Raw genomic sequence first — 25,806 nt, forward strand, 5'->3', positions numbered from 1 at the left:
ATTGATATGATATGGCATCCTCGACACCAGCTTCGTGCCAGCTATTGCCTAGAAACACGCAGATGGCCCGCACTACTTACTACTTGAATACCTGTAACACAGGCAGACGTGTGCCTCATTTTCTTGTCTCTCATCATGCTGTGTCCTATGTTCCTGTATGCTGTATGCAATCTTATCTTTTCAATAAAAAGTTATTTGACAAAAAAAAAAATATGTTGTGCCAGTTGCCTTTCAGGTCGTAGGTTTGCCTAGAAGGGCTTCATAGGGTCCCTTTTAAGATTAACATGAAATAAATTCAGAATAATAGCATAGACCCTGACCCATAACCTGCACGCCCTCGGGCATGACCACTAGATATGTGCCATGGAACCTTCCTGTGAACATCCCCGAAAGCAGAGGGGAGAGTAAGTTGGTATAAAGCGGGCCAATCTAGCCGTGTAATACCACCTGTATAGCACTTTATAGGCATTCTCCAAAATAAGGATGTTTGTTGAGCATTTGGAAATGGCTATAGTCATAGCCTGCCAGTCTGCTGAATCAAGCTGCCTTCCCAGTTATTTTTCCCATTGAAGATGATAGGGTCTAAGCAGGGGAGATTATAGAAGAATTGATTAGAGATATCAGGCTCAGAGAGTGAGGTGTAGCTCTACATATACTCTCGAAAGGGGTCAGAGTATATGGGGTAGGACGGGATTTAATGAGTTGTTGGAGAAAATGCCTAAGTTGTAGGTAGCTATAATGTTCTCGCAGGGGGATATCATGTGAAGAGTGTAGGGCATCAAATGACAGTATCCTAGTAAGAGTGAATAGGGAGTGGATATCCGTGAACCCATTCGTGGTCCACCATAAAAATTGTGCCAGGTTTTCATAGCCTGAAGGAAACAATGGACAATGGAGAAGTCGCAGAAGTGGGAGGTGAGAGGAGATCAGACCCGCAGAATATTTAACAGAGTCCTATAGTTGTAAAGAGTGGGCTAGACATGGTCCTATTACAGTTGGGCGATGGATGGGAGGGAGCCAGGGTATAGTGGAAACAGGTATTGAGTAGGAATCAACAAGGTCGATCGTGGCCCACAGCGGCATCTGATATGTGTTGTGAAGATAGGAGAGTGGAGCTATGCTTGCCGCTGTGTAATAGGCCTGCAAGTTATGGACCAAAAGGCCACCATTGATCCGTCGAGCATACAAAATCTGTTTATTGATTCGAGGATGATTGGAACCCCAGACAAACTGCAAAAGCTTACGTTGATGTATTCGTAAAATATGTGAAGGGACTAAAACTGGCAAGACCCGGAAGAAATAAAGCAGTTTCGGGAGATAGGACATACGGATTGCAGTTATCCTGCCAAACCAGGACAATGGTAAATGGGACCAAGAAGAAAGTGTGTCAGACAATCTTTTGAATTAGGATGGGAAGTTGGCCTGATACAATCCCGCATATGTTGGAGTAAGGCGAATTCCCAGGTAAGGCAACGAGGAATACCACTGAAAATGGAAGGCTGATTAACTGTGAGAGGCTTCGATTTGGAAGAGTTGACATGGAGACCCGAAAAAGAGCCAAAAGTGTCTAAGCGAGATACTGTATGTGTGGTGGTTTATCACGACGATATCCTCATATTTTCCAAGTCCCTGGAAAGCCACCACACAGATGTCTGGTCGTCTGCTTCCCTCGGTGCCTCCGCTCGTTACTGTGTGTCATCATTTCCCAGGATTCAGTGGGCAGCGCCCGAGGGCTAGGTTTCCATAGCAACGGGGCGGGCACTTCCACCGCCCGTTGTTAAGGCAACCTGTATATTTTACGGCGCATTACTGCGCATGCGCAAGAACGTGGCGGTGCATGCTGGTCACTCAGCTGCACTATATCCCGGAAATAAATGCTTGTGGGCTTCACATGCCCACAAGCAAAATGACAATGGCCAGCAATGAATAATATAAGTTTCTTTTGGGTATTAAATGCGACATTGGGGGATGAATTGTGGCAAAAATGTGAGTATTACATGGCAATGTATTAACTTCAGAATTATAATTTTTTCAATTGTTAAATGTCGTTGGATCTCCGCTTTAAGCATATCCAACAAAAAAAAAACCCTCTATAAATTCCAGACAAAACCTAGTCTTAAAAAGACTTCCTCCCACCTCCTAACACATATGCTGACTAACCTGTGTAAAAAATATGCAAATTTTAAATATGTTCAGCCCGCTCAAGTCATGTGATCCTGTGTCAACCAGCAGCATGTCGCCAGTGAAGTTTTGAGACTCCTGATACACTCACATACATGCACCAGGCCAGTGACTCACCCAGTAGTAATAATGGGTACACACTTAAAAGAAATCCACTCTGCGGCTGCCACAGAGATGTGTAAACTGGCTCCATTAAGAGCCAGTCACACTCTCCACTCAATCGAATTGAATGTGGGGAAAACCGCATCCAATTCACATAAGTGTGACCACAGCCTAAAGGAAGAGCGAGGCTGACTGATCAGCGTGAATCCACAGAAACAAGTCATCAGAGGTTGCACCCTTAATTCATTCCTATTATCTGCTTCTATAGGAGTATAGGAAATCTATACTAATAGAAATACAGTGGCTGCCACTAATAACCACTTCTAAAGAAAAGGCTAGTTACCAGGCTGTCTAATGCCTTCAACACTTTCTGCGTCACAGACCCAGAACAAGTGTGCAGATCAATTCTAACTTCAAGCTGCCTTCAGTTGGTGCACGTTTGTTCTAGTTTTAAAGTCAAAGACAGCCAGGCAACTAGTATTTTCAGAGAAAGAAGATGAGCACCAGCCTGTGAATTTCTGGCTTTGCTTGAATCGATGCAGTGCATCTCCTGTGTACTCATTCTTCAGTTTAATATCACTCTTAACCACTGGATGGCGATGTTGCTAAAGAACAGAGTACACTTGGTTTTGTTAACACTGAACACAGATGATGTCAGAAAAGCAGTATTAGTATGAGGACACTGAGGTTTTTCTTCTGTTATCGGTTTGAGAAGTATTTTTTTTATGGCTATGTACTGCAATGTTTAAACTGAATCTTTTTCTTTTACAGCAGTGTACACATACATGTATTGATATTTTGCTATGCATCACATGACTATTATTCCTTTATGCAGGTCACTGGGAATGCAACATATAGGATTCCTGTGCTGAAAAAAGGGGGCTACCATTGCCAAGATCTTTCTAAAAGTGCTAGTAGCCTGGTTGCCATTGTGATTCAAAGACTTCGGTGATCCAGAGCAAGTATTTAGACAAGCAAGTCTTGCTGATGCACGAATTTAGTAAAGTCGTGATCCATATGCTTTTGTCAGGTCAGTGACAAAACATTGGCCCTAGGAATTACATTGGAAAGGTTCCATTTTTACTTGACAGGCTAGAGGACTAAATAGACAATCATCGATGGGGAGTGGCCAACGACCATGATGTGAGGAGGTGCTTTGCCTGAGCTCTGTCCATGCTGCACACAATCCTACCTCAATCCTGCTGAACCGATTGCCATCCGAGGATTCCACCGATCCCTACAGCTTCCAGGAAGCCTTGTGCCCGTCGGGAGATGGTCAAATACGGCCCACCGATGGAGGAAGCCTCAGGATTCGTCTCGCAGGCCCCACCATGTGAAACTGGGAAAGATGGTGCTGGTCACCATGCTACAGGCTTATGCAGCCAGCCATCCTCCTCCAGGGCTACACCGAGGCAAAAACCAGCAGGGAAGGGTGAGTCACATTCTTCACCCCCTATTCTGAGCCCAGAAGACCCCTTCCTCATATCACCAGCCAGGGACTCTGACCATGAGAATACTGACATGGATGCTGCTGATGTAGGCCCCACAGAGCCATCCCTGTCTCAGATCATGGCTGCCATCCAGCATAGCCATGCATCCCTGACCACTCAAATGGATTCTTTTAAAACTGACTTATCCTTTCTGAAGCAGGATGTCCACAACCTCAGCCATAGAGTGTCTAATGCTGAACAACGCATCAGTACACTAGAGGATGAGATCCGTCCATTGCAGGGCTCTGTCAGGAAGCTGCGCCAGGCCCAGGAACACACTACAGATAGACTCACTGAAATGGAAGACCGTTTACGGAGGAGTAACCTTCGCTTCCTGGGGTTCCCAGAGGGGTCTGAGGGTAGGACCCCAGAAATGTTTATGGAAAGATGGCTGATCTCCACGTTTGGCGCTCCTACCTTCTCGCCACTATTCGCCATTGAAAGGGCACACAGAGTCCCCATGCGCCCCCTTCCTCCTGGGGCCCCACCACGGGCCATGATTATCAAGCTGCTTCATTTCAGGGACAGGGAGGCTGTTCTCAGAGCTGCCAGGGAGAAGGGAAGAGTGTCCTTTAATGGAAGCGGAATAACCATTTTTCCTGATTTCTCAGTAGCCACACAAAAGCAACGGGCCACCTTCATCGCCATTAAACGCAGGCTCCGTGAGCTTCAGCTTCCCTACGGCATGCTGTATCCTGCTCGTCTGAGAATCATCTACCAGGGCAAGGCCTACTTCTTTACTGATCCTAAGGAGGCATCCCACTGGGTGGACACCCTGGGACGTCCGGAACGCAGGAACCAGGACCGAAGGTCGCCCCCACACTGAAAGTGAACATGCTGAGTGTACTTTCCTTGACAACCCTTCTCTCAAATATTTTGGGGTGGTGGGGTACTCCCCTGCTGTGCCATGGTTTGCACACTATGTGTCCAGCCTGGAGGGCTGTGGTCATCCTGTTCCTGCTGATGCATTTACTATTATTTTCTTTGCCTTTTCTACCCCCATTTTTTGAACACCTTACCTGATGTTTTTTGAATCCTCCATCCTGATTCGGGATCACCTGATATGTTTGTTCTGTGCGGTTGCGGACAGCAGCCAGCGTCTAAGGACCTCTACCACTTCTCAGGGATTGTTGTTGGGGGGTTTGAGTCATGGCCACCCCGCCTTGCAATTTTGGTTTTGGGAACAAAGCTCTCATATGTTTGGGTTTGGGAGCCGGGAGGGTTAGGGTGGGCTGGGCTGTTCAGGGACTTTTGTTCGGGACTGTTTTTGTGTTTTTTGCACTTTTTCTGAAATGCTGGTACTTGTTGTTGCATGTCTATCTATGGGCCGGACTAGTTGGCCTTGCTACTATGCACCTGATATTATGTATTGCTGGAGCATTGTTATATGTTTCTGACTTACTCCTTAGTGTACGCATCCCTCGTGGTGCGTCGGGCGCCAGTTTCTGGCCACTCCCGGCGTGCGGCGAGGAATGGGTTCCTCCAGCCATACACTACATGCTTTTTCATGTCTAAATTACGTTTTGTGTCATGGAATGTACGGGGGCTTAATTCAAAAGTGAAAAGATCGTTGATGTTTGAATATTTGGCACGTCATAATCCGCATGTGATCCTACTCCAGGAAACCCACCTCCAGGGCTCTAGAGTAATGGCCCTTAAGCGGGCAAAAATCGCTTATGCTCTCCACTCCACATACTCTACTTATGCCAGGGGCACTTCCATCCTTATTGCCAAATCTGCACCAGTTAGCATTAAACATGTTAAGCTTGATCCTAATGGTTGCTTTGTGATTGTCGTGATAGAATTCATGGGTAAACCATATACGGTAACTAGCTTATATGCTCCGCCCCCATTCACTAAAGTATTCTTTGAGCGGGTAATGAACTCCATATTGGCGATAGCGGAGGGTCCCTTATTGATAGCGGGTGACTACAATACAGTATTGGATAATTCCATAGATAGGTTGCGTTGCTCTACACTACCTCCCACCCCCTTGGGATCCTTTTTAACTCAATTTGACTTGGTGGAGGTCTGGAGGTGGAAGCATGCGGATGGGAGGGAGTATTCTTGTCATTCTGAGTCTCACGGTACTTTATCCCGTATTGATTTATGTTTGGTCTCGTCAGATCTGTTGAATTCGGTGACTGAGGTCAAGTACCTCCCTAGGGCGGTGTCTGATCATTCCCCTTTGTTGGTGGACCTCGCCCTGGGCACCTCTCCCTCCTCCTATCGAGTGTGGCGGCTAAGCCCGTTATGGTTGGCGGATGAGGTTGTGGTGAACCAGTGTATGACAGAGATGGGTTCTTACTGGGTGACTAACAGGCAGAGCGCCTCAGTTCCGATGGTGTGGGACGCCTTTAAGGCCACCACACGTGGCTCTTTTGCTGCGGCCATTGGTCAGACGCGCAAGGCCTCGCTATCGAGACTGACAGATGCAGAGAGGTCTCTCAGAGAGGCAGAGGCCGCTTATTCAGCGACCCCCTCTCCTGAGACACACGCCGCTTGGAAGCATGGGGCCAGGGAACTGGACCTGGTGCTTTTGGAGCGTACTCAGAAGAAGCTGCTGTATCAGAATCAGCGGATCTTTGAGTTTGGGGATAAAAACAGTCGCCTCCTGGCGTATCTCTCCAGACCGGACTACCAGCCTTGTAGTATACCTAGGATTAAGGATTCCGGGGGAATTGTAGTAGAACAGAATAAGGAGATCATGGAGGCCTTTGTCACATTTTATTCTTCCCTTTATGCTACTAGAGCACATTACACAATTTTGGAATTGGATGACTATCTTTCTGAAATCTCACTGCCTAGGCTTCAGGCCCAACAGGCGACACTCCTTGACGCTCCTCTGACGGCTGAGGAAATTGGGGAGGCTATCCAATCCTTTGCCAGAAACAAAACACCGGGATTGGATGGTTTCCCCATCGAGTGGTATATGCAGTACAGGGATCTGCTTGTGCCTCATCTGGGCAGGGTGTATGATTTTGCTATCAGGACGGGGCAGCTGCCGCCTTCTATGTCAGAGGCACTGATTGTCCTTATTCCTAAGCCACACAAGGATCACCTCCTCTGTGAATCTTACAGGCCGATCTCACTCATTAATTCGGACGTAAAAATTCTAGCAAAGGTACTTGCCCGGCGACTGAACACGGTCATTACTACCATTATTGGTGCAGACCAAACCGGGTTCATCCCGGGGCGATCGACCTCCATCAACCTACGTAGATTATTCACTAATCTGCAGGCAACCCATGAAGAGATGGGCTCTAGGGCCGTTCTGTCCTTAGATGCACATAAGGCATTTGACTCGGTCGAATGGCCTTACCTGCTGGAGGTCCTGGCGAAGTTTGGATTCGGCAATACCTTTATCAGGTGGGTGCAACTACTGTACTCGAAGCCCACTGCTAGACTAAGAGTGAACGCAGCCATATCTGATCCCTTTCCAATAAAGAGAGGCACCAGACAGGGGTGCCCTCTGTCGCCGCTGCTCTTTGCGCTGGCAATAGAGCCTCTGGCGGCGTTGGTGAGGTCCTGTGGGGCAGTCGCGGGGCTGACGATCGGGGGTCTAGAGGAGAAGGTATCTCTCTACGCTGATGACATGTTAATATACTTGTCGGACCCCCAGTCGTCCCTCCCGGCCCTGCTGGATCTCATTGGGAGGTTTGGCCGCTTTTCGGGATTCCAGGTTAATTGGGACAAGTCCATTCTGTTTATGATGGACCAGGCGACGTCGGTCCGGCTACCACCATCTTGTCCACTACAGATAGTCAGCTCCTTCCGGTACTTGGGAGTCATAATACAACATCCCATGGCCTCCTATGTCAAGACTAATTTAGACCCCCTCATAGGGCGCATGAAAACTACTTTCAAAACCTGGGCTAATCTTCCATTAACATTACTGGGTAGAATTAATATTTTTAAGATGATTTTCTTGCCACGATTTCTGTATGTTTTGGGTAATTCGCCAGTGTATGTCACAAAAAATAAATTCAAAGAGATAGATTCCATCCTCACCTCCTTTTTGTGGGGAGGGGGGGCGGTCAGGATTGCCAAGGACACCCTTCAGTTACCAGTACTGGAGGGCGGATTGGCCCTCCCCTGCCTTCAAATGTATTATATTGCCTCTCAATTGGCCCACGTACACTGGTGGTTTTACCCCGAAGCCAACAATGCAGCCACTGCATTGGAGGCAGCCATCCTCACCTCCTATGAATCCCTGCAAAATTTGATTCATCGTATGTCACTTGGGGGGCGGGAGGGAACGAGTATTATAGCTATGACTCTACGGATTATTAAACTCACTAAATTGCAAGTCCCCTCCAGCAGTAATACATACTCACCGAACACTCCACTGTGGGGGAATCCGAACCTTCCGGAATTTTTCCGTAGATCGGATGGGGGATACTGGTCGAAAAGGGGGGTAAAAACTATTTTACATCTGTTCTCAGGCAATGTGTTTCGTACTTTTGAGGAATTTCGTAGAGACTATAATCTGCCACGCACGGCTTACTTCCTTTACCTACAGATACGCCACACTGCAGCAACGCAGTTTGGCCTTCGTAACATAGTCATCCAGCTTTCTCGGCTGGAGCGACTACTAACTGACCCCTCGCACACCAAGTTAGTCTCCACATATTATGGGTCTCTCCTGCACACTACGACTCAAAGGCTGAGCAAAGCGGCTGCTAGCTGGAGAGCCGACATCCCTGAACTGACGGAGGAGATCTGGCAGGAGGTATTGCCCCTCCAGGTCCCTTCTGTCATTTCGTCCCGTGACAAGGTAATACAGACCAAACTGTTATATAGATCCTACTTCACACCATGCTTACTGTTCAAACTCAGCAGAATCCCCTCAGCGCTATGCTCCCGATGCGGCGCGGCCGATGGCACGTTCTTTCATATGATGTGGGAGTGTGCTCCGATTAGGAAGTTCTGGTCGGAGGTCACGGCCTTCATTAGCTCGCTGACTGAGATACCCAATATATGTAATCCTCTGAGGTGTTTACTGGGCCACATTGATGATGAGACTATATCTAAGAATATGCAAACCTTCCTGCGGATAGTACTGTTCTATGCTAAGAAGTCTATAACCTTCCACTGGAAGTCTCCATCCTTACCTACCATTACCTTTTGGCTCACCACCATCAATCGTGCTATACCGCTGTATAAGATGACATATGAGGCCAGAGGGTGTCCAAAAAAATTCTTGAAGGTCTGGGGCTCGTGGGTTGATTCCGAGAGCACCATACCTCCTGCTCCTTGAACTTTGACTGATAACTCTGCCCGTTGAATAGATCTAAGTGAGTAAATTAACGATTCTGTTGTTTTTCTCCCACCTTTCTCTGTGTGTTTTTATGAAAATGCTCAATGTGTACCAGCTACCAAAGTTTTGTAAAATGATGTACCGGGCGATGTTCGCCTAGGATGTGTGTTTCTTGTATTGTCTGTTTTGTATGTACAAAAATTTCAAAATAAAAATTTACCTTTAAAAAAAAAAATAGACAATCATCTTATAGCGGATTTATCTTATTGTTTATGACTCCATGCTCCACCCAGTCAAGGCTCCCTTTTCCTATGGGCTCAAGGGGCCTTCATCATGGTGTAAAGAACGGAAACATTGCAACCATATTCATTTCCAGATAGGCCTTAGGCCCCGTACACACGGTCGGACAAAACCGATGAGAATGGACCGAGGTTCAGTTTCATCGGTCCAAACCGACCGTGTGTATAGCCCATCGGTCTGTTTTCCTTCGGTCCAAAATTTTAAAACATGCTTCAAAACCGAACCGATGGACCGCTGCCCGATCGGACCAAACCGATGGTTAGTACAGAAAGCATCGGTTCAAAACCCGCGCATGCTCAGAATCAAGTCGACGCATGCTTGGAAGCATTGAACTTCATTTTATTCAGCATGTCGTGTGTTTGACGTCACCGCGTTCTGACCCGATCGGTTTTTGGAACAATGGTGTGTACACACATCAGACCATCAGGCCACTTCAGCAGGCAACCGATGAAAATGGTCCGTCGGACCATTCTCATCGGTTTGGTCCGACCGTGTGTACAAGGCCTTAGTCTAAATAATCATTGGCTCGTTTAGCTGGATTTACAAAGTGTACATTATAACCGTGAACTACTTTTTAAACTTTTGACAAGTGGACTATTTACAAGACACATGGACAAAAACAGTCAACACAAAACTCAAAACCCATTTTGCAAGATATGGCATCCTTGAGATAATAATCACTGACAATGCTGCTCAGTTCACTTCAGATAAGTTTAGGCAAATCAGTAAAATGTAGGATCATCCCCTCTGGTCTGGCAAAGCAGAGCCAGTGGTGAAAAAACTGTCAAGAGACTGGCACATAAAGATTAAGGATGAGCTCCAGCGTGTTCGAAAAGTACACGTGCAGAGCCCGCCAGGAAGTCTGCACGGCGCTGTGCTAATAACAGCCAGGGAGACATATTCCCGATCTCTGCAGCCGAGCATCGGGAAATGTCTCCCTGCCTGTGATTAGTGCAGCGCCGTGCAGGCTTCCTGGCGGGCTCTGCACGTGTACTATGCGAACATCCTGGAGCTCATCCTTAATAAAGATGTGGGAGACTAACTAGTGTGTTAGGTGTTTATAGTTTAGTTGTTAGTGTAGGTAAATTGGCTTGGCTGAGAGCCAGGCCTGGGCTGAATCTAGGCCAGGGTTAAGTGACTCAGGGAGGCTGGATGACTCATCTAACAGCTCTTCTGTTGCCTCCCCCTATTTCTGGAGCCTTGGAGAACCTTCCATATGTTGTGGATAGAAGCTAGGAGGGTCTGTAATGCAAATAATAATGAGGGCCTCAGCCAATCCCCAGAAAATTGGCTGGCAGGGGGCAGACTCACCTCATAAATAGACATGAGTCATGCCAGCAAGGGCAGTCAGGAGGAAGATGGCGGAGTGTTGAAGCGGGTGGGGGGGTGACCTCGGGCCCGGGAAGGATTCCTAACAACATATGGTGGAAACCTTTTCTAGAGGCACGGGCCATGGGAGCTAGTGAGGGGACAGCAGGTCAGCATGTCCAAGAGATCTCCTGAGAAGTCAGCCGGGTGGGCTAGTGAGTGTTTAAGTCTGGGAGAATTGTGGAGAGTGTGTTAGCCTGGAGGACTAGTGAAAGGGGCAGCTGCAGCCAGGCGGTTGGCAGTGCCTGAAGAGGTGGTGCTGGGATCAGTGACTACAGATAGGAAGTGCTAAGAAAGTGTGAGCTGTGTGACCCTGTCTTCAAGTATAAGGGCTCCGAGTACCTGCCTGTAATGGGCCCTTGCTACCAAATTGCAACAAGGTGACACAGCTGGAGTTCTGCAAGCATGTGCTGGAGGAAGCAGAGAAGTGTATATAGACTATATATAGGAAAAGTTGCCCCGAAGTCAAGTGGGCATCCCATAATTTTTCAATCCATATCCTAATTCTAATCTATATATATAAAACTCAACGTGTGTGTGTGTGTGTATGTATGTATGTATGTTCCAGCATCACGTCCAAACGGCTAAAGATATTAACATGAAAATTGGCACACATGTTACTTATATGTCAGCAACACACATAGGATAGGTGGTTTAACCCTTACCCACCCCCATTTGCCATGGTCGGGGTTTTTCTTTAAAGTCCCATTCAACTCTATGGGAAATACATGTTACTTCATAACTTCCAAACGGCTGTAGATATTTCGATAACACTTGGTCACATGTTACTCATATGTCCACTTAAACTATAGGATAGTTAATTTATCCCTTAACTACCCCCATTTGTGAGGGTCGGGGTTTTTGTTTAAAGTCCCATGCAAATCAATGGGAAATGTATGTTCCCACATAACTTCTGTACGCCTGGAGATATTTCAATAATACCTGGTACACATATCACTTATATGCCAAATAAAAATATATGACAGTTAAATTAACCCTTACCTACACCCTTATATAAAAGATGGGTATATTTATATTACTATGATTTTCCTCCCCAAAAGGTTAAGATAGGAAGACCGGGCAACGCCGGGTATTCAGCTAGTACCTCAATAAAACAAAACAAAAAAGTACCGTGCTGTTCTCTAAATCTGGAGTGACTGGAAATTTGGTGTGCCTGGCTGTGCAGAGTCGGGGATCCCCCATACTTGCAACTCCTTAGGGGGTGCGCTACAAAGAAAATCAGGCTGGCGTGGATATTTATCTGTGTTTTTTTAGTTTAAAGAAATATAACCAGCCACGGTCTGAACAGTAGTCCAACAGGAAAACTAATGCGTAGGACAAAAATTGATAAGTGTTTTACTATAAGTCAGCTAAAGGACAAATATAACTCTGGCAAAAGTTCTGCAGAAAGTAGGACACTGGTAGTAACAGAAGAAGGTAATGAAGTTGAGAAGAATCAGAGCCATTTTAAGCTATACATACTGTACACTATGCAAATTATGTCTGGTTCCTGGGGAACCAGCTGTAATTAACTATGTGGTTCTCCACTCATTCAACATCTTACAATTAAAAAACTGAAGGAGCCAGATGCAAAAATGTCAATAGACACAGCGGAATATTAGTCCATCATCACTGTATAACCTAGATAGAACCTGTACAACCAGCTTAAAGGAGTTGTAAAGGAAAAAGTTTTTTTTACCTTAATGCATTCTATGCATTAAGGTGAAAAAACTTCAGAGTATACTGCCCCCCCCCGGCCCCCCGTTATACTTACCTGACCCCTCGAAAGTCCCGCGCTCGGTCCCGAGTTGCTCTTCGCCGCTCAGCCTGGCCGCTGATTGGCTAGATCGGATGGATTGAAAGCAGCGCAGCCATTGGCTGGCCCTGCTGTCAATCACATCCAGTGCCGCGACGCGCCGAGTGATATAGTGAGCGGCTATGGCCGCTCGCTGTATCACAGGAGCGAGCCCGCAAGGACTACACACAATGCGAGCTCTCTCGCATGAACATGTGTAGTTCGTGCGGGGAGGACCAGAGACAGTCGCCGAGGGACCCCAGAAGACGTGGATCGGGGCAAAACAAACTGTACAGTGGAGGTAAGTATAACATGTTTGTTATTTTAAACACATTTTTTTTTTCCTTTAGTGACCCTTTAAGGCAATATTAAGCCCAAAACCAACAATGTAATATATTGCAGATTACCAAACATTAGATCATTAGATGTGGTGGTTGCATTAGTTTTATTGTCTTAGACTTTTTTCCCTCTGTTTTGATCTGGTGATTTGACCAGTGTGGGTGCCCTCACTCATGATGAATGAGCACATGGAGCACTTTTGGACAGTAGCATTGTCAGTCTAGGGAGAGGGGAGTGTTAGCTGTACTAGCAGATTTAGAAACACTAAACAAATTAAAGCCAAACTCTCACTTTATAAGCAGTTGCAGCAAACTGTTTTTTTTTTATCGTTTAGGGATAAAGGTTTTACATACATAAAAGATATCTGATCATTGTAAGCACCCTTGCCAGTGTTAAATGGATGGTTTATCTCATCTCTGTAATTGATACACTCTGCTAGAGAGCTTGTTCTTTTGAAAAGCAAGCTACTGGGGGATGATGTGGATTTCGCCACAGTGAGTTTAAAATATATGTTACACAGGGGAATAGGAAGGTTCTAGGAAAATCACTATTGGGGCATGGGAGAAAATCAAGAAAATTTTGTGCACCCTCCGACAACCTGCATCTCCCCCTCTTGTCCGCTCTGGCTGAACCCCCCCCCCCCCCCCCGCCTTCCTCAGACAACTACTTTGTCAGAGCCTGCTGTGTGGGCCACCAATCACCAAAAGGGTTTAAATCCTAGGGGACTTAGTAAAGGGTGGTAGGCAGTTGACTTTTGGTGAATTAATTGTTGAATTTGCCCTTCCTAATCATTACTTTTTTTTAAGATATCTACAGCTCTGCCATGCATTATCTTCACTGTTTGGTTTCTCTCTGGTGGAGACTGGAGATGTACCCCCTCATGGCCATGCCGATCACGCTAACGATTTCTGTCTGTTTGTTAGGATTGGTAGAGGGGGTCGGTTCTCCAAATGCTCACAGAACACTGCTTAGTATTCTATTTTTTGTCCGTAAGGCAATAATGCTACACTGGAATGGTAGGAGTTGGAAAGACTTAGGGCCAGATTCACATACATTTCCGCTACGCAGCGGCGGCGTAACGCTCTGCGTGAGCCCGCCCCATTCAAATGGGGCAGGCACCATTTAAATTAGGCGCGTTCCCGCGCCGAGCGTAGTGCGCATGCTCCGTCGGGTAAATTACCCGACGTGCATTGCACTAAATGACATCGCAAGGACGTCATTGGTTTCGGCGTTAACGTAAATGGCGTCCAGCGCCATTCACGGACGACTTACGTAAACGACGTGATGTTTTAAATTTCGACGCGGGAACGAAGGCCATACTTAACATGGCTTAGAACACCTAGGGCTCAGCCCTAATTTTACGACGCGTATCTCGACGGAAACAACGTAAAGTTAGAGCGACGTATAACGCAGACGTTCGGGGATCGCCGTAACTAGTCATTTGCATATTCTACGCCGACGGCAATGGCCTCGCCACCTAGCGGCCGGCATAGAATTGCATCCTAAGATCCGACAGTATAAGTCAATTACACCTCTTGGATCTTAGGGCTAGCTATGCGTAACTGATTCTATGAATCAGCCGCATAGTTAGGACGGGCGGATCACAGAGATACGACGGCGTATCAAGAGATACACCATCGTATCTCTTTTGTGAATCTGGCCCACAATTCTTTGGTGCCATTCTATTCTCTTTGACTTATTGGTCCTTGTCCATACACCACTATTATATTTATGATCATACAATGGTGTATGTAATTTTTATGTTTGTACTTCAAGCCACATCAGATGATTTTTTTTTCTTTACCTAAGATGCCTCTTTCTTATGTATCTGAATGTATGGTGATGTTTTGTTAAACACTAAACCAGTTCTCATGAGACTCAAACACATATGGGCTTAATAGCAAGAGTGAACAAGGTCCATTAAAGGGGAGTTCCACCCACAATTTCACTTTTTAAATATAAATACCCCTGTAATACACAAGCTTAATGTAGTCTAGTAAAGTTAGTCTGTAAACTAAGGTCCGTTTTGTTAGGTTGTTAGAGCATTTAGTTAGTTTATAATCTAAAAATAGACCGTGGATTTCAGCCTTGCAGATCTCGCACATGCTCAGTGCTGCACAAGCGATGTAATAGGTGTAAAAAATGGGGTTGGGACTTTATATGAGGCATGTGGTTTGGGTCACCACAGGCCTCCATCCCTGTAAGGATAAAATATGGACGGTTGGGACTTTAAATGAGATGCGATTAGCAATATGCGATTAAGTATAAATATATATATATAATGGCAAATGTAAAAATTCTTACCATAAAGACCAGGCTCAAAAATACCAAACCAAAGAAGCACAAAACCAAATTAGTCTGTCTAACTGTATGTAATTAAAACAGAGGTTCAGTTGCAGTCATTTGCAAATGTCTGGGAAGCTGCAGGCCACGTCACGGCACTCTGTGTAACTGCAGTCCTAACTGTGATTTTTAAGGCCTCCAAAGGAGGAACCCAGGTGTGCTAATTAATAGACAGGGAGCAGAAAGCAACATAGAACCGCCCCTATCTATGGTTGGTCTGGCAAATGAGAGCACTGAAAAAACAAAATACAAAAAACAGGGGTGAAACCAAAAACATGCCTACCAAACCAAAATACCACCAAACTGGGTGCGGACCACATCAAACTGGGTCAGCTAGTCAAAAAACGACAATGCATGAATTAACTTGTTGGTGGTAGATCTGTGGAGGCAATGTGTGACACTCCTGGAATCGCATCTCCATCCCTGGTTAATGTAAAAAATGGGGTTGGGACTTTATATGAGGCATGTGGTTTGGGTCACCACAGGCCTCCATCCCTGTAAGGATAAAATATGGACGGTTGGGACTTTAAATGAGATGCGATTAGCAATATGCGATTAAGTATAAATATATATATATAATGGCAAATGTAAAAATTCTTACCATAAAGACCAGGCTCAAAAATACCAAACCAAAGAAGCACAAAACCAAATTAGTCTGTCTAACTGTATGTAATTAAAACAGAGGTTCAGTTGCAGTCATTTGCAAATGTCTGGGAAGCTGCAGGCCACGTCACGGCACTCTGTGTAACTGCAGTCCTAACTGTGATTTTTAAGGCCTCCAAAGGAGGAACCCAGGTGTGCTAATTAATAGACAGGGAGCAGAAAGCAACATAGAACCGCCCCTATCTATGGTTGGTCTGGCAAATGAGAGCACTGAAAAAACAAAATACAAAAAACAGGGGTGAAACCAAAAACATGCCTACCAAACCAAAATACCACCAAACTGGGTGCGGACCACATCAAACTGGGTCAGCTAGTCAAAAAACGACAATGCATGAATTAACTTGTTGGTGGTAGATCTGTGGAGGCAATGTGTGACACTCCTGGAATCGCATCTCCATCCCTGGTTAATGTAAAAAATGGGGTTGGGACTTTATATGAGGCATGTGGTTTGGGTCACCACAGGCCTCCATCCCTGTAAGGATAAAATATGGACGGTTGGGACTTTAAATGAGATGCGATTAGCAATATGCGATTAAGTATAAATATATATATATAATGGCAAATGTAAAAATTCTTACCATAAAGACCAGGCTCAAAAATACCAAACCAAAGAAGCACAAAACCAAATTAGTCTGTCTAACTGTATGTAATTAAAACAGAGGTTCAGTTGCAGTCATTTGCAAATGTCTGGGAAGCTGCAGGCCACGTCACGGCACTCTGTGTAACTGCAGTCCTAACTGTGATTTTTAAGGCCTCCAAAGGAGGAACCCAGGTGTGCTAATTAATAGACAGGGAGCAGAAAGCAACATAGAACCGCCCCTATCTATGGTTGGTCTGGCAAATGAGAGCACTGAAAAAACAAAATACAAAAAACAGGGGTGAAACCAAAAACATGCCTACCAAACCAAAATACCACCAAACTGGGTGCGGACCACATCAAACTGGGTCAGCTAGTCAAAAAACGCCAATGCATGAATTAACTTGTTGGTGGTAGATCTGTGGAGGCAATGTGTGACACTCCTGGAATCGCATCTCCATCCCTGGTTAATGTAAAAAATGGGGTTGGGACTTTATATGAGGCATGTGGTTTGGGTCACCACAGGCCTCCATCCCTGTAAGGATAAAATATGGACGGTTGGGACTTTAAATGAGATGCGATTAGCAATATGCGATTAAGTATAAATATATATATATAATGGCAAATGTAAAAATTCTTACCATAAAGACCAGGCTCAAAAATACCAAACCAAAGAAGCACAAAACCAAATTAGTCTGTCTAACTGTATGTAATTAAAACAGAGGTTCAGTTGCAGTCATTTGCAAATGTCTGGGAAGCTGCAGGCCACGTCACGGCACTCTGTGTAACTGCAGTCCTAACTGTGATTTTTAAGGCCTCCAAAGGAGGAACCCAGGTGTGCTAATTAATAGACAGGGAGCAGAAAGCAACATAGAACCGCCCCTATCTATGGTTGGTCTGGCAAATGAGAGCACTGAAAAAACAAAATACAAAAAACAGGGGTGAAACCAAAAACATGCCTACCAAACCAAAATACCACCAAACTGGGTGCGGACCACATCAAACTGGGTCAGCTAGTCAAAAAACGACAATGCATGAATTAACTTGTAGGTGGTAGATCTGTGGAGGCAATGTGTGACACTCCTGGAATCGCATCTCCATCCCTGGTTAATGTAAAAAATGGGGTTGGGACTTTATATGAGGCATGTGGTTTGGGTCACCACAGGCCTCCATCCCTGTAAGGATAAAATATGGACGGTTGGGACTTTAAATGAGATGCGATTAGCAATATGCGATTAAGTATAAATATATATATATAATGGCAAATGTAAAAATTCTTACCATAAAGACCAGGCTCAAAAATACCAAACCAAAGAAGCACAAAACCAAATTAGTCTGTCTAACTGTATGTAATTAAAACAGAGGTTCAGTTGCAGTCATTTGCAAATGTCTGGGAAGCTGCAGGCCACGTCACGGCACTCTGTGTAACTGCAGTCCTAACTGTGATTTTTAAGGCCTCCAAAGGAGGAACCCAGGTGTGCTAATTAATAGACAGGGAGCAGAAAGCAACATAGAACCGCCCCTATCTATGGTTGGTCTGGCAAATGAGAGCACTGAAAAAACAAAATACAAAAAACAGGGGTGAAACCAAAAACATGCCTACCAAACCAAAATACCACCAAACTGGGTGCGGACCACATCAAACTGGGTCAGCTAGTCAAAAAACGACAATGCATGAATTAACTTGTTGGTGGTAGATCTGTGGAGGCAATGTGTGACACTCCTGGAATCGCATCTCCATCCCTGGTTAATGTAAAAAATGGGGTTGGGACTTTATATGAGGCATGTGGTTTGGGTCACCACAGGCCTCCATCCCTGTAAGGATAAAATATGGACGGTTGGGACTTTAAATGAGATGCGATTAGCAATATGCGATTAAGTATAAATATATATATATAATGGCAAATGTAAAAATTCTTACCATAAAGACCAGGCTCAAAAATACCAAACCAAAGAAGCACAAAACCAAATTAGTCTGTCTAACTGTATGTAATTAAAACAGAGGTTCAGTTGCAGTCATTTGCAAATGTCTGGGAAGCTGCAGGCCACGTCACGGCACTCTGTGTAACTGCAGTCCTAACTGTGATTTTTAAGGCCTCCAAAGGAGGAACCCAGGTGTGCTAATTAATAGACAGGGAGCAGAATGCAACATAGAACCGCCCCTATCTATGGTTGGTCTGGCAAAGGAGAGCACTGAAAAAACAAAATACAAAAAACAGGGGTGAAACCAAAAACATGCCTACCAAACCAAAATACCACCAAACTGGGTGCGGACCACATCAAACTGGGTCAGCTAGTCAAAAAACGACAATGCATGAATTAACTTGTTGGTGGTAGATCTGTGGAGGCAATGTGTGACACTCCTGGAATCGCATCTCCATCCCTGGTTAATGTAAAAAATGGGGTTGGGACTTTATATGAGGCATGTGGTTTGGGTCACCACAGGCCTCCATCCCTGTAAGGATAAAATATGGACGGTTGGGACTTTAAATGAGATGCGATTAGCAATATGCGATTAAGTATAAATATATATATATAATGGCAAATGTAAAAATTCTTACCATAAAGACCAGGCTCAAAAATACCAAACCAAAGAAGCACAAAACCAAATTAGTCTGTCTAACTGTATGTAATTAAAACAGAGGTTCAGTTGCAGTCATTTGCAAATGTCTGGGAAGCTGCAGGCCACGTCACGGCACTCTGTGTAACTGCAGTCCTAACTGTGATTTTTAAGGCCTCCAAAAGGAGGAACCCAGGTGTGCTAATTAATAGACAGGGAGCAGAAAGCAACATAGAACCGCCCCTATCTATGGTTGGTCTGGCAAATGAGAGCACTGAAAAAACAAAATACAAAAAACAGGGGTGAAACCAAAAACATGCCTACCAAACCAAAATACCACCAAACTGGGTGCGGACCACATCAAACTGGGTCAGCTAGTCAAAAAACGACAATGCATGAATTAACTTGTTGGTGGTAGATCTGTGGAGGCAATGTGTGACACTCCTGGAATCGCATCTCCATCCCTGGTTAATGTAAAAAATGGGGTTGGGACTTTATATGAGGCATGTGGTTTGGGTCACCACAGGCCTCCATCCCTGTAGAGCCTGGTCTTTATGGTAAGAATTTTTACATTTGCCATTATATATATATATTTATACTTAATCGCATATTGCTAATCGCATCTCATTTAAAGTCCCAACCGTCCATAGCGATGTAATAGGTTACAGTCAGGTTTATTTGCAAGGACTACTGGGATACATGATGCCTATCCCAGAAACCCTTGCGAATAGCCTTGTGACTTAATAGCCTAGGCTAATGAGGAGGAGGAAGTAATGAGGGACTACAAAATAAAGGTATTTACAAGCAACAAAATAAATAAAAATTGTCCATTCTGAACGCTATGAGATTAGGGCATGCAGCACAGACAAACATAAAAAAATGGGTGGAACTCCACTTTAATTATTTACAATGGGGTATAGTCAATCCAATATAGACATAAATAAAAAAAAAAGGTTATCCATAAGAAAAAAATCACAGCTTGCAGTTCACAGTGGACAGTGCTGACGGGGAAAAAACACATCACCTCTGTCCCTCCGGGTGGGTGACATCATACACCTGCGCCGCTGGCTGGAGGGATGGAGGTGGTGTGTTTTTTCCCCATCCTAGCTGAGCCACTGTCCCGGTTAGCGTAGTCCATGTCGGAAGGCCCCCCCCCATTCTCGACTGCCGCCGGCCTGCATACGGAAGCCAGTCTAAGGCACTTTGAACACTCCACTATCTACATGAGCTTTCTTGAGCTATACCAAAAACTTTAACTCCTCCTTGCTTTATGGATTGTGGACGTCAGCACTGTCCACTGTCAACTGCAAGCTGTGATTTTTTTCTTATGGATAACCTTTTTTCTTTATTTATGTCTATATTGGATTGACTATACCCAATTTTAAATAATAAATGGACCTTGTTCACTCTTGCTCTTAAGCCCATATGTGTTTGAGTCTCATGAGCGCTGGTTTTAGTGTTTAATTTGTGTATAATTGGTACTTCCGGGTACGATTTCATCTTGCTGCTCTAGACTCATATTCTCTTGCTGAGATTTTTGCTACCTCCTGAACTATTATATAATTTTTGTCATCACTATTATTATTATCCACCATTTTTAGCGCTAGTGTTTTTTGCTGTTTTTTTGGCGATGTTTTGTGACCATTCTGGAGTTCAATGTGTCTTGGGACAAATAACAATGTTTCTCTTGAGGTTGACTACAGCTACCAGCACGAAAAAAATCATTACAGATGTAGCACCCTCTACCATAGGTAGGTGCTAGATGTGTAGTGTTTAAGGTTTTGTCAGCGCAGGTCAATTTAAACAGGCCTAATACTGTGAGCTAAGCCTGTTTGGGGGCAGGGAGTGGTTAGTGTAGCAGTGGGCATGACTGACATGTGCTTCAGCTCTTGGGTGCCTCCCCTGCTTTCAGTAAGAATGTTCTGAAAGAGGGGCAGGACCGAGAGTTGGAGTGGCATGGAGTGCATGTGAGGAGCCCTGGCCAATCCCCAACTAGGATTGGCAAGGGACAGGCCTCCTACATATACTCACAACCAGCCTACTGGGGGGGGGGAGTTGTCGGCTGGGTGAATTAAAAGATGGAGTGCTAGACTGCGTGCTGGAGAGACACCCCCATCTGAGGGGGGGGGGATTCGGCAGAGGAGCACGGGAGCTGGGAGGGAGACTCTCTTTCCACGGCCATGGAGAGGTGTCCTGGAACAAGAGCTGGAGGAGCAGTTGGTCCGCACAGTCTGGGTAAATATTTCAAGAAGGACTCAGGGCAGGAGTCGGTGAGTGAAGCACAGTAGAGATCTGCAAGAGGCATGCCAGGGGATCTGGGTGCAGAGCCAGAGGAGAGACTGTGGGGTGTTGTGTCAAGTTGCTGCAGTCTGAGGACTCAGTATTTACAAGTCGGGCTTGCTGGAATCCGTAGTCCATCGTCAAGTATGCTTTTCTAACTAAATGTTCAGGGCTATCAAGAGGGGGTACTGCAGGCCCTTGGCCTATTATTCATCAAGTGAAGTTTCAGCTAGGAATTATTCAGAGTGAGGCCTAGTCTCTTCAAGATGGTGGGACAGGATGTCTAATGCTGTGACAGGGAAGTGTTGCGCATAGGGTTGCCACCTCATCCCTTTAAAACAGAACACATAATAATTACACAGGTTCTGGGGCTAATTTAATGTCGATAAGGCACCAAGTGAGTTTAATTAGCACATAATTAATATGTGTTCTGTTTTAAAGGGATGAGGTGCAACCCTAGCTGCGCAGGAGGTGAAGAGTTCTAGAGGTAGAAATCTTTAGGGAGAGGGCAGAGGCGGGAGAAGTTCTGAGGTAAAAAGTCTGTCAAGATTAGAGTCCACCATTTTTGTTCTGTGAAGATAATGAGTAACCATTTGCCAATGTGAAGCCGGATCAGCTCCAGCCATGCAAATGCTCTATGGGCATCTCATATCCCTTTCCCTCAACCAAGTTCAATCCCCCCAAAAAACAACAAACCAAAGAAAAAGACCTTTAGAGCTGTCAGCTGCCCCAATACAAGGCAGGGCGACCTGTGGTGTTAGGTCCTGCTATGCTGGGACTTGTATTACCCCTAGAGCTCTAAACTGCCCCACTACAAGCCAGAGCAACCCGCAGTTCTGGAGACACTACAAGTCCCAGAATTGGGTTGTACAGGACAGCTGGCAGTTCTGGAGACACTACAAGTCCCAGCATGGCATGATAATCACCACTGGTTCCCCTTCCTTGTATAGGGCAGTCCAAGGACAGCTGGCATCTTTAGAGGCACTACAAGTCCCAGCATAGCAGGATCTATCACCACAGGTTGTTCTGGATAGGCACTACAAGTACCAGCAATGCAGAACCTAACACCATAGATTGCTTTGGTTTGTACAGGGACAGCTGGCAGTTCTGAAGACACTGGGTAACAAGGGAAGTATTAGTCTTGGAACGGATAGCCCAGTGTTTGTAATGTCAGTAATGTCACTTCTGTGACATTATCTGATGGTTTCACTGCTCTGTATTATCCGCCCTCCACTCCGCCCGCTGACCCATTCCAGGTATCGGGTGAAGCATCGGGAGCATTTGTGCGAGTACAAGTACTCGCGCAAATGCTCGATATCGGTCCCGATACCAATACTATTATCGGGACAACCCTAATTGCTATATTTCTACATTAACATATGTTGTTGTCTCTTTTACTTAAAAAAAAAAGGGATGTAGCAATATGTTATGCTGTAGTTTTGCCACCTTGGCCTGGTTCACATCTATGCAGGTTTCAGTTTGCATACTCCAGATGCATTTTGCAGTTTTCAAAACACGTTTTTAATCTCTTGAAGTCTTTGGAACCAAAAACCAGAAAAAAGTCCCTTGCCCTTTCCATAAAATGCACAGATGTGAACGTGACCCATAGGAATCCATGGTAAATGGATTGTAGTGTGTTTCTGCAAAACTGAAAACGCACTAAAAAATTCATAGGTGTGAACCAGGCCTAAGCATCTGTCTCACTTGTATGCAAACGTGGTTCTCTGTTCATTGTGATATACATGCCATGTGGATATATTCCATGCATCATCAACACTTGATTTATGCACTACCATGTGTGTCAGCAATTCTAAGCAAGAGTAATCTAAACACACAATGGGGAGGGTGTTTTTTTAAAGCACGTAATTAGAGCCAGAGTCAGTTGTGTGACAATAATGAATATTTGCTATTTTCACATCGATTCTCCTCCCAGCCATTCAGGAAGCGGGTCTGAGACCAGTTTCCCAATTGGCCATATACTGTATACTAGGGTAAGACAAAAGCATTATAAAATAATTTTATATTGCTTAATTATTACATTAAATGTTTGGATCAGACACTGTTGTATAGAATCAATGATATTAGATTTGGTAGCAGGCCAACTCTTCATAGAACAAACACAGATAGAGACAGAAATTTTAACAGGCAAAATAGCCAATTTATTGTTTTGGCAATTGAACTTTAAAAAGCTGTTGGAATATAAAATATCTTCATATTAAAAGCAAAAAGTGTTATAAAATCCCTGATTATTGCTATATATATATATATATATATATATATATATATATATATATATATATATATATATATATATATATATTTAAAAAAGAATGCACTTAAACCCATATTCCTGCAACTGTAAAGAGTAGCATTAGCAAATATCTATCCAGGGTAACAGACTGTTCTTGGCTTTTTAGCATACACTCTACTCTAGACCACGATCCGTTGTTGGGCTGGGGCTCAATGTCCAGTACCTCGCACATCACATTGTAAACATCCACTGATCTGATAGGAGCCGATCGAAAGTTCACTTTAAAATCTGAAAAAGAAAGCAAGAATTGCTTGAGTTGTTGCTTTTTAATTGAACTTGATGAATGGGAACGGGCCTAAGTACCACATTTTTACTATAGATTGCGTGAAGGACTAAGTACGACTGTAGTGTCTTTTCTATTTACCATGCTCTGTACTGCCACTATGCTCATAAAGGGCATGGCCTAGGCCTGCTCATACCTTAGAATTCTTTTTTAACACTCTAGGTCTAAAGATCAAACAGGGAGGGGAGGGGTTGGAGATTAGCCATTGGGGCACTCCGTAAACCATGCCAAACAAGGTGCTGGTTACCTGGTCCCCCAGTGTGTGTTGTGGTTCATCCCCTATATCACTACAGTAAACATTATTTGCTACAACTAAGCAGATTTTAAAGTTGGTTGCATGTTTTAATCTGATTATATAGTTGCTTTTCTATGTACTGCAGGGATCTACCTGAATGGAAGTAATCTGAACTAGAGCAGTGGGCTTGAGGAATACAGGAGACCTAAAATGAGCCACCGACTTATCCAAAGGGCTGCACATTAGCTTACCGTTTGAAAATGTTTGTTGGTGGCATTTTTAGCTTTTGTAGGCTACCCTAATATTTTGTTCATCACTATATTTGGGGATAAATAGGGCTTAATCTGGTATCAGATTTGGATATGCTTTTACTCCTAAATTCTAACTAAACAGAAACAAAAAAAAAGGAAAAACAATTGCTGTATTTTCCCAACACAACCTTTACAGCATTTTGGCTAAAATGATTTAAATAAATAAATAAGACATAATATAATACATAACAGGGTACAAATACATAAAATGTGATTTTATTTTGTAATGTAGCAGAATGGGTAAAATTTAAAGTGAAAGTATTTTTTTACCCCTTTATCATCCCTATCATTTTTATCCTATTGCATATCAGGAAACACATTGAAAAAAATAATCTAAATTGTTAGTGTAACTTTAAGATACATTTAAGCCAGGTTTGTGGACAAAAATTGTCCTGATCGTAGCAATTTCATAGCATAGCAATTTCATAGCCTTACAATCATTAAAATTCCAAAAGACATTGTGCTCACTCATTTGGGTGTTTGACACGGACACAGTAAATGCAAATGTCATCCAGAACATCCAATGTGTGATTTATTGAAGTATGATGCTCTGTGTTTATCAGAGAGGTTTAAAGTATGTAGCATTATGAAAAAACACATGTAGGAGAGAGAAATGGGACATTGTGAGTAACAGGAAAGCCATAAAGCACTGCATGTAATTAGGAATAGCATGTAATAGCAGTTTTAAACAATAGGTACAAATGTAAAAGAGTGAGTGAGAGACAGAATATAATAGAAAGACATGAGGCACTGTGGCAGATAAATGTGCATGGAAATATAAAGGAGTGTAAGGCACTGTGTGCAACAGAGATGCATAGGAAACTATGTAACAGAGGTGTGAGGCACAGTAGTGTAGAGTAGTGTAGAGTAACTACAGAGGTATGAAGCACTGTGGGTGCTACAGAGCTCAGGAGGACTGGCCGTAATACAGAAGTATGAGGCAAGGAGTGTAAAACAAAGTTTTGGAGAACTGTATTTTATAGAGAGGCACTTGATTCGAATAGTGAGACATAAGCTGCGCACGTAATAGAGAAGTATGAAGCACTGCTCATAATAAGAGGCATGAGACACAGAATATTTGGGCATTTTTCCAGCAAGTCTCTCAGAGCATTGAGGAATGTAAGTTTCGATTTCCATTGAACTCTAACCTTACTCCATCACAGAGTGAAGCCATAAAATCACTGCAAAATAATCCTCACATAGTAATCAAACCTTCTGATAAAGGGGGTAATTTGGTAATTATGAACGTGGAACACTATGAAATGATGTGTAAAAAAATTCTCAACAATTCTGATTGGTACCGACCGATTTCCGAAACGGTACTGGATAATAATTTTCATGTTCAAAATAATCGCAGAATTATCTCGAAGGCTCTCTTTCAGGGTACTATGAACCAAGATACTTGGAA

At 44.1% G+C, this 25,806-nt stretch overlaps 1 protein-coding gene across 2 annotated transcripts in view; it reads right to left on the reverse strand.

Moving 5' to 3' along the window:
* Positions 1 to 23,568: 23,568 nt before the first annotated feature.
* ENPP6 (ectonucleotide pyrophosphatase/phosphodiesterase 6) overlaps positions 23,569 to 25,806 on the reverse strand; it is a 105,353-nt gene continuing 103,115 nt past the window's right edge. For both annotated transcript variants that reach the window (XM_040333984.1, XM_040333983.1), the window contains exon 8: positions 23,569 to 23,797. In XM_040333984.1, the coding sequence (XP_040189918.1) occupies positions 23,595 to 23,797 (203 nt within the window). In that variant the 3' untranslated portion in view covers positions 23,569 to 23,594. The remainder of the gene's footprint in view (positions 23,798 to 25,806) is intronic.

This window comes from Rana temporaria, chromosome 1, assembly GCF_905171775.1.
Source record: "Rana temporaria chromosome 1, aRanTem1.1, whole genome shotgun sequence".
NCBI classification, from domain to species: domain Eukaryota; kingdom Metazoa; phylum Chordata; class Amphibia; order Anura; family Ranidae; genus Rana; species Rana temporaria.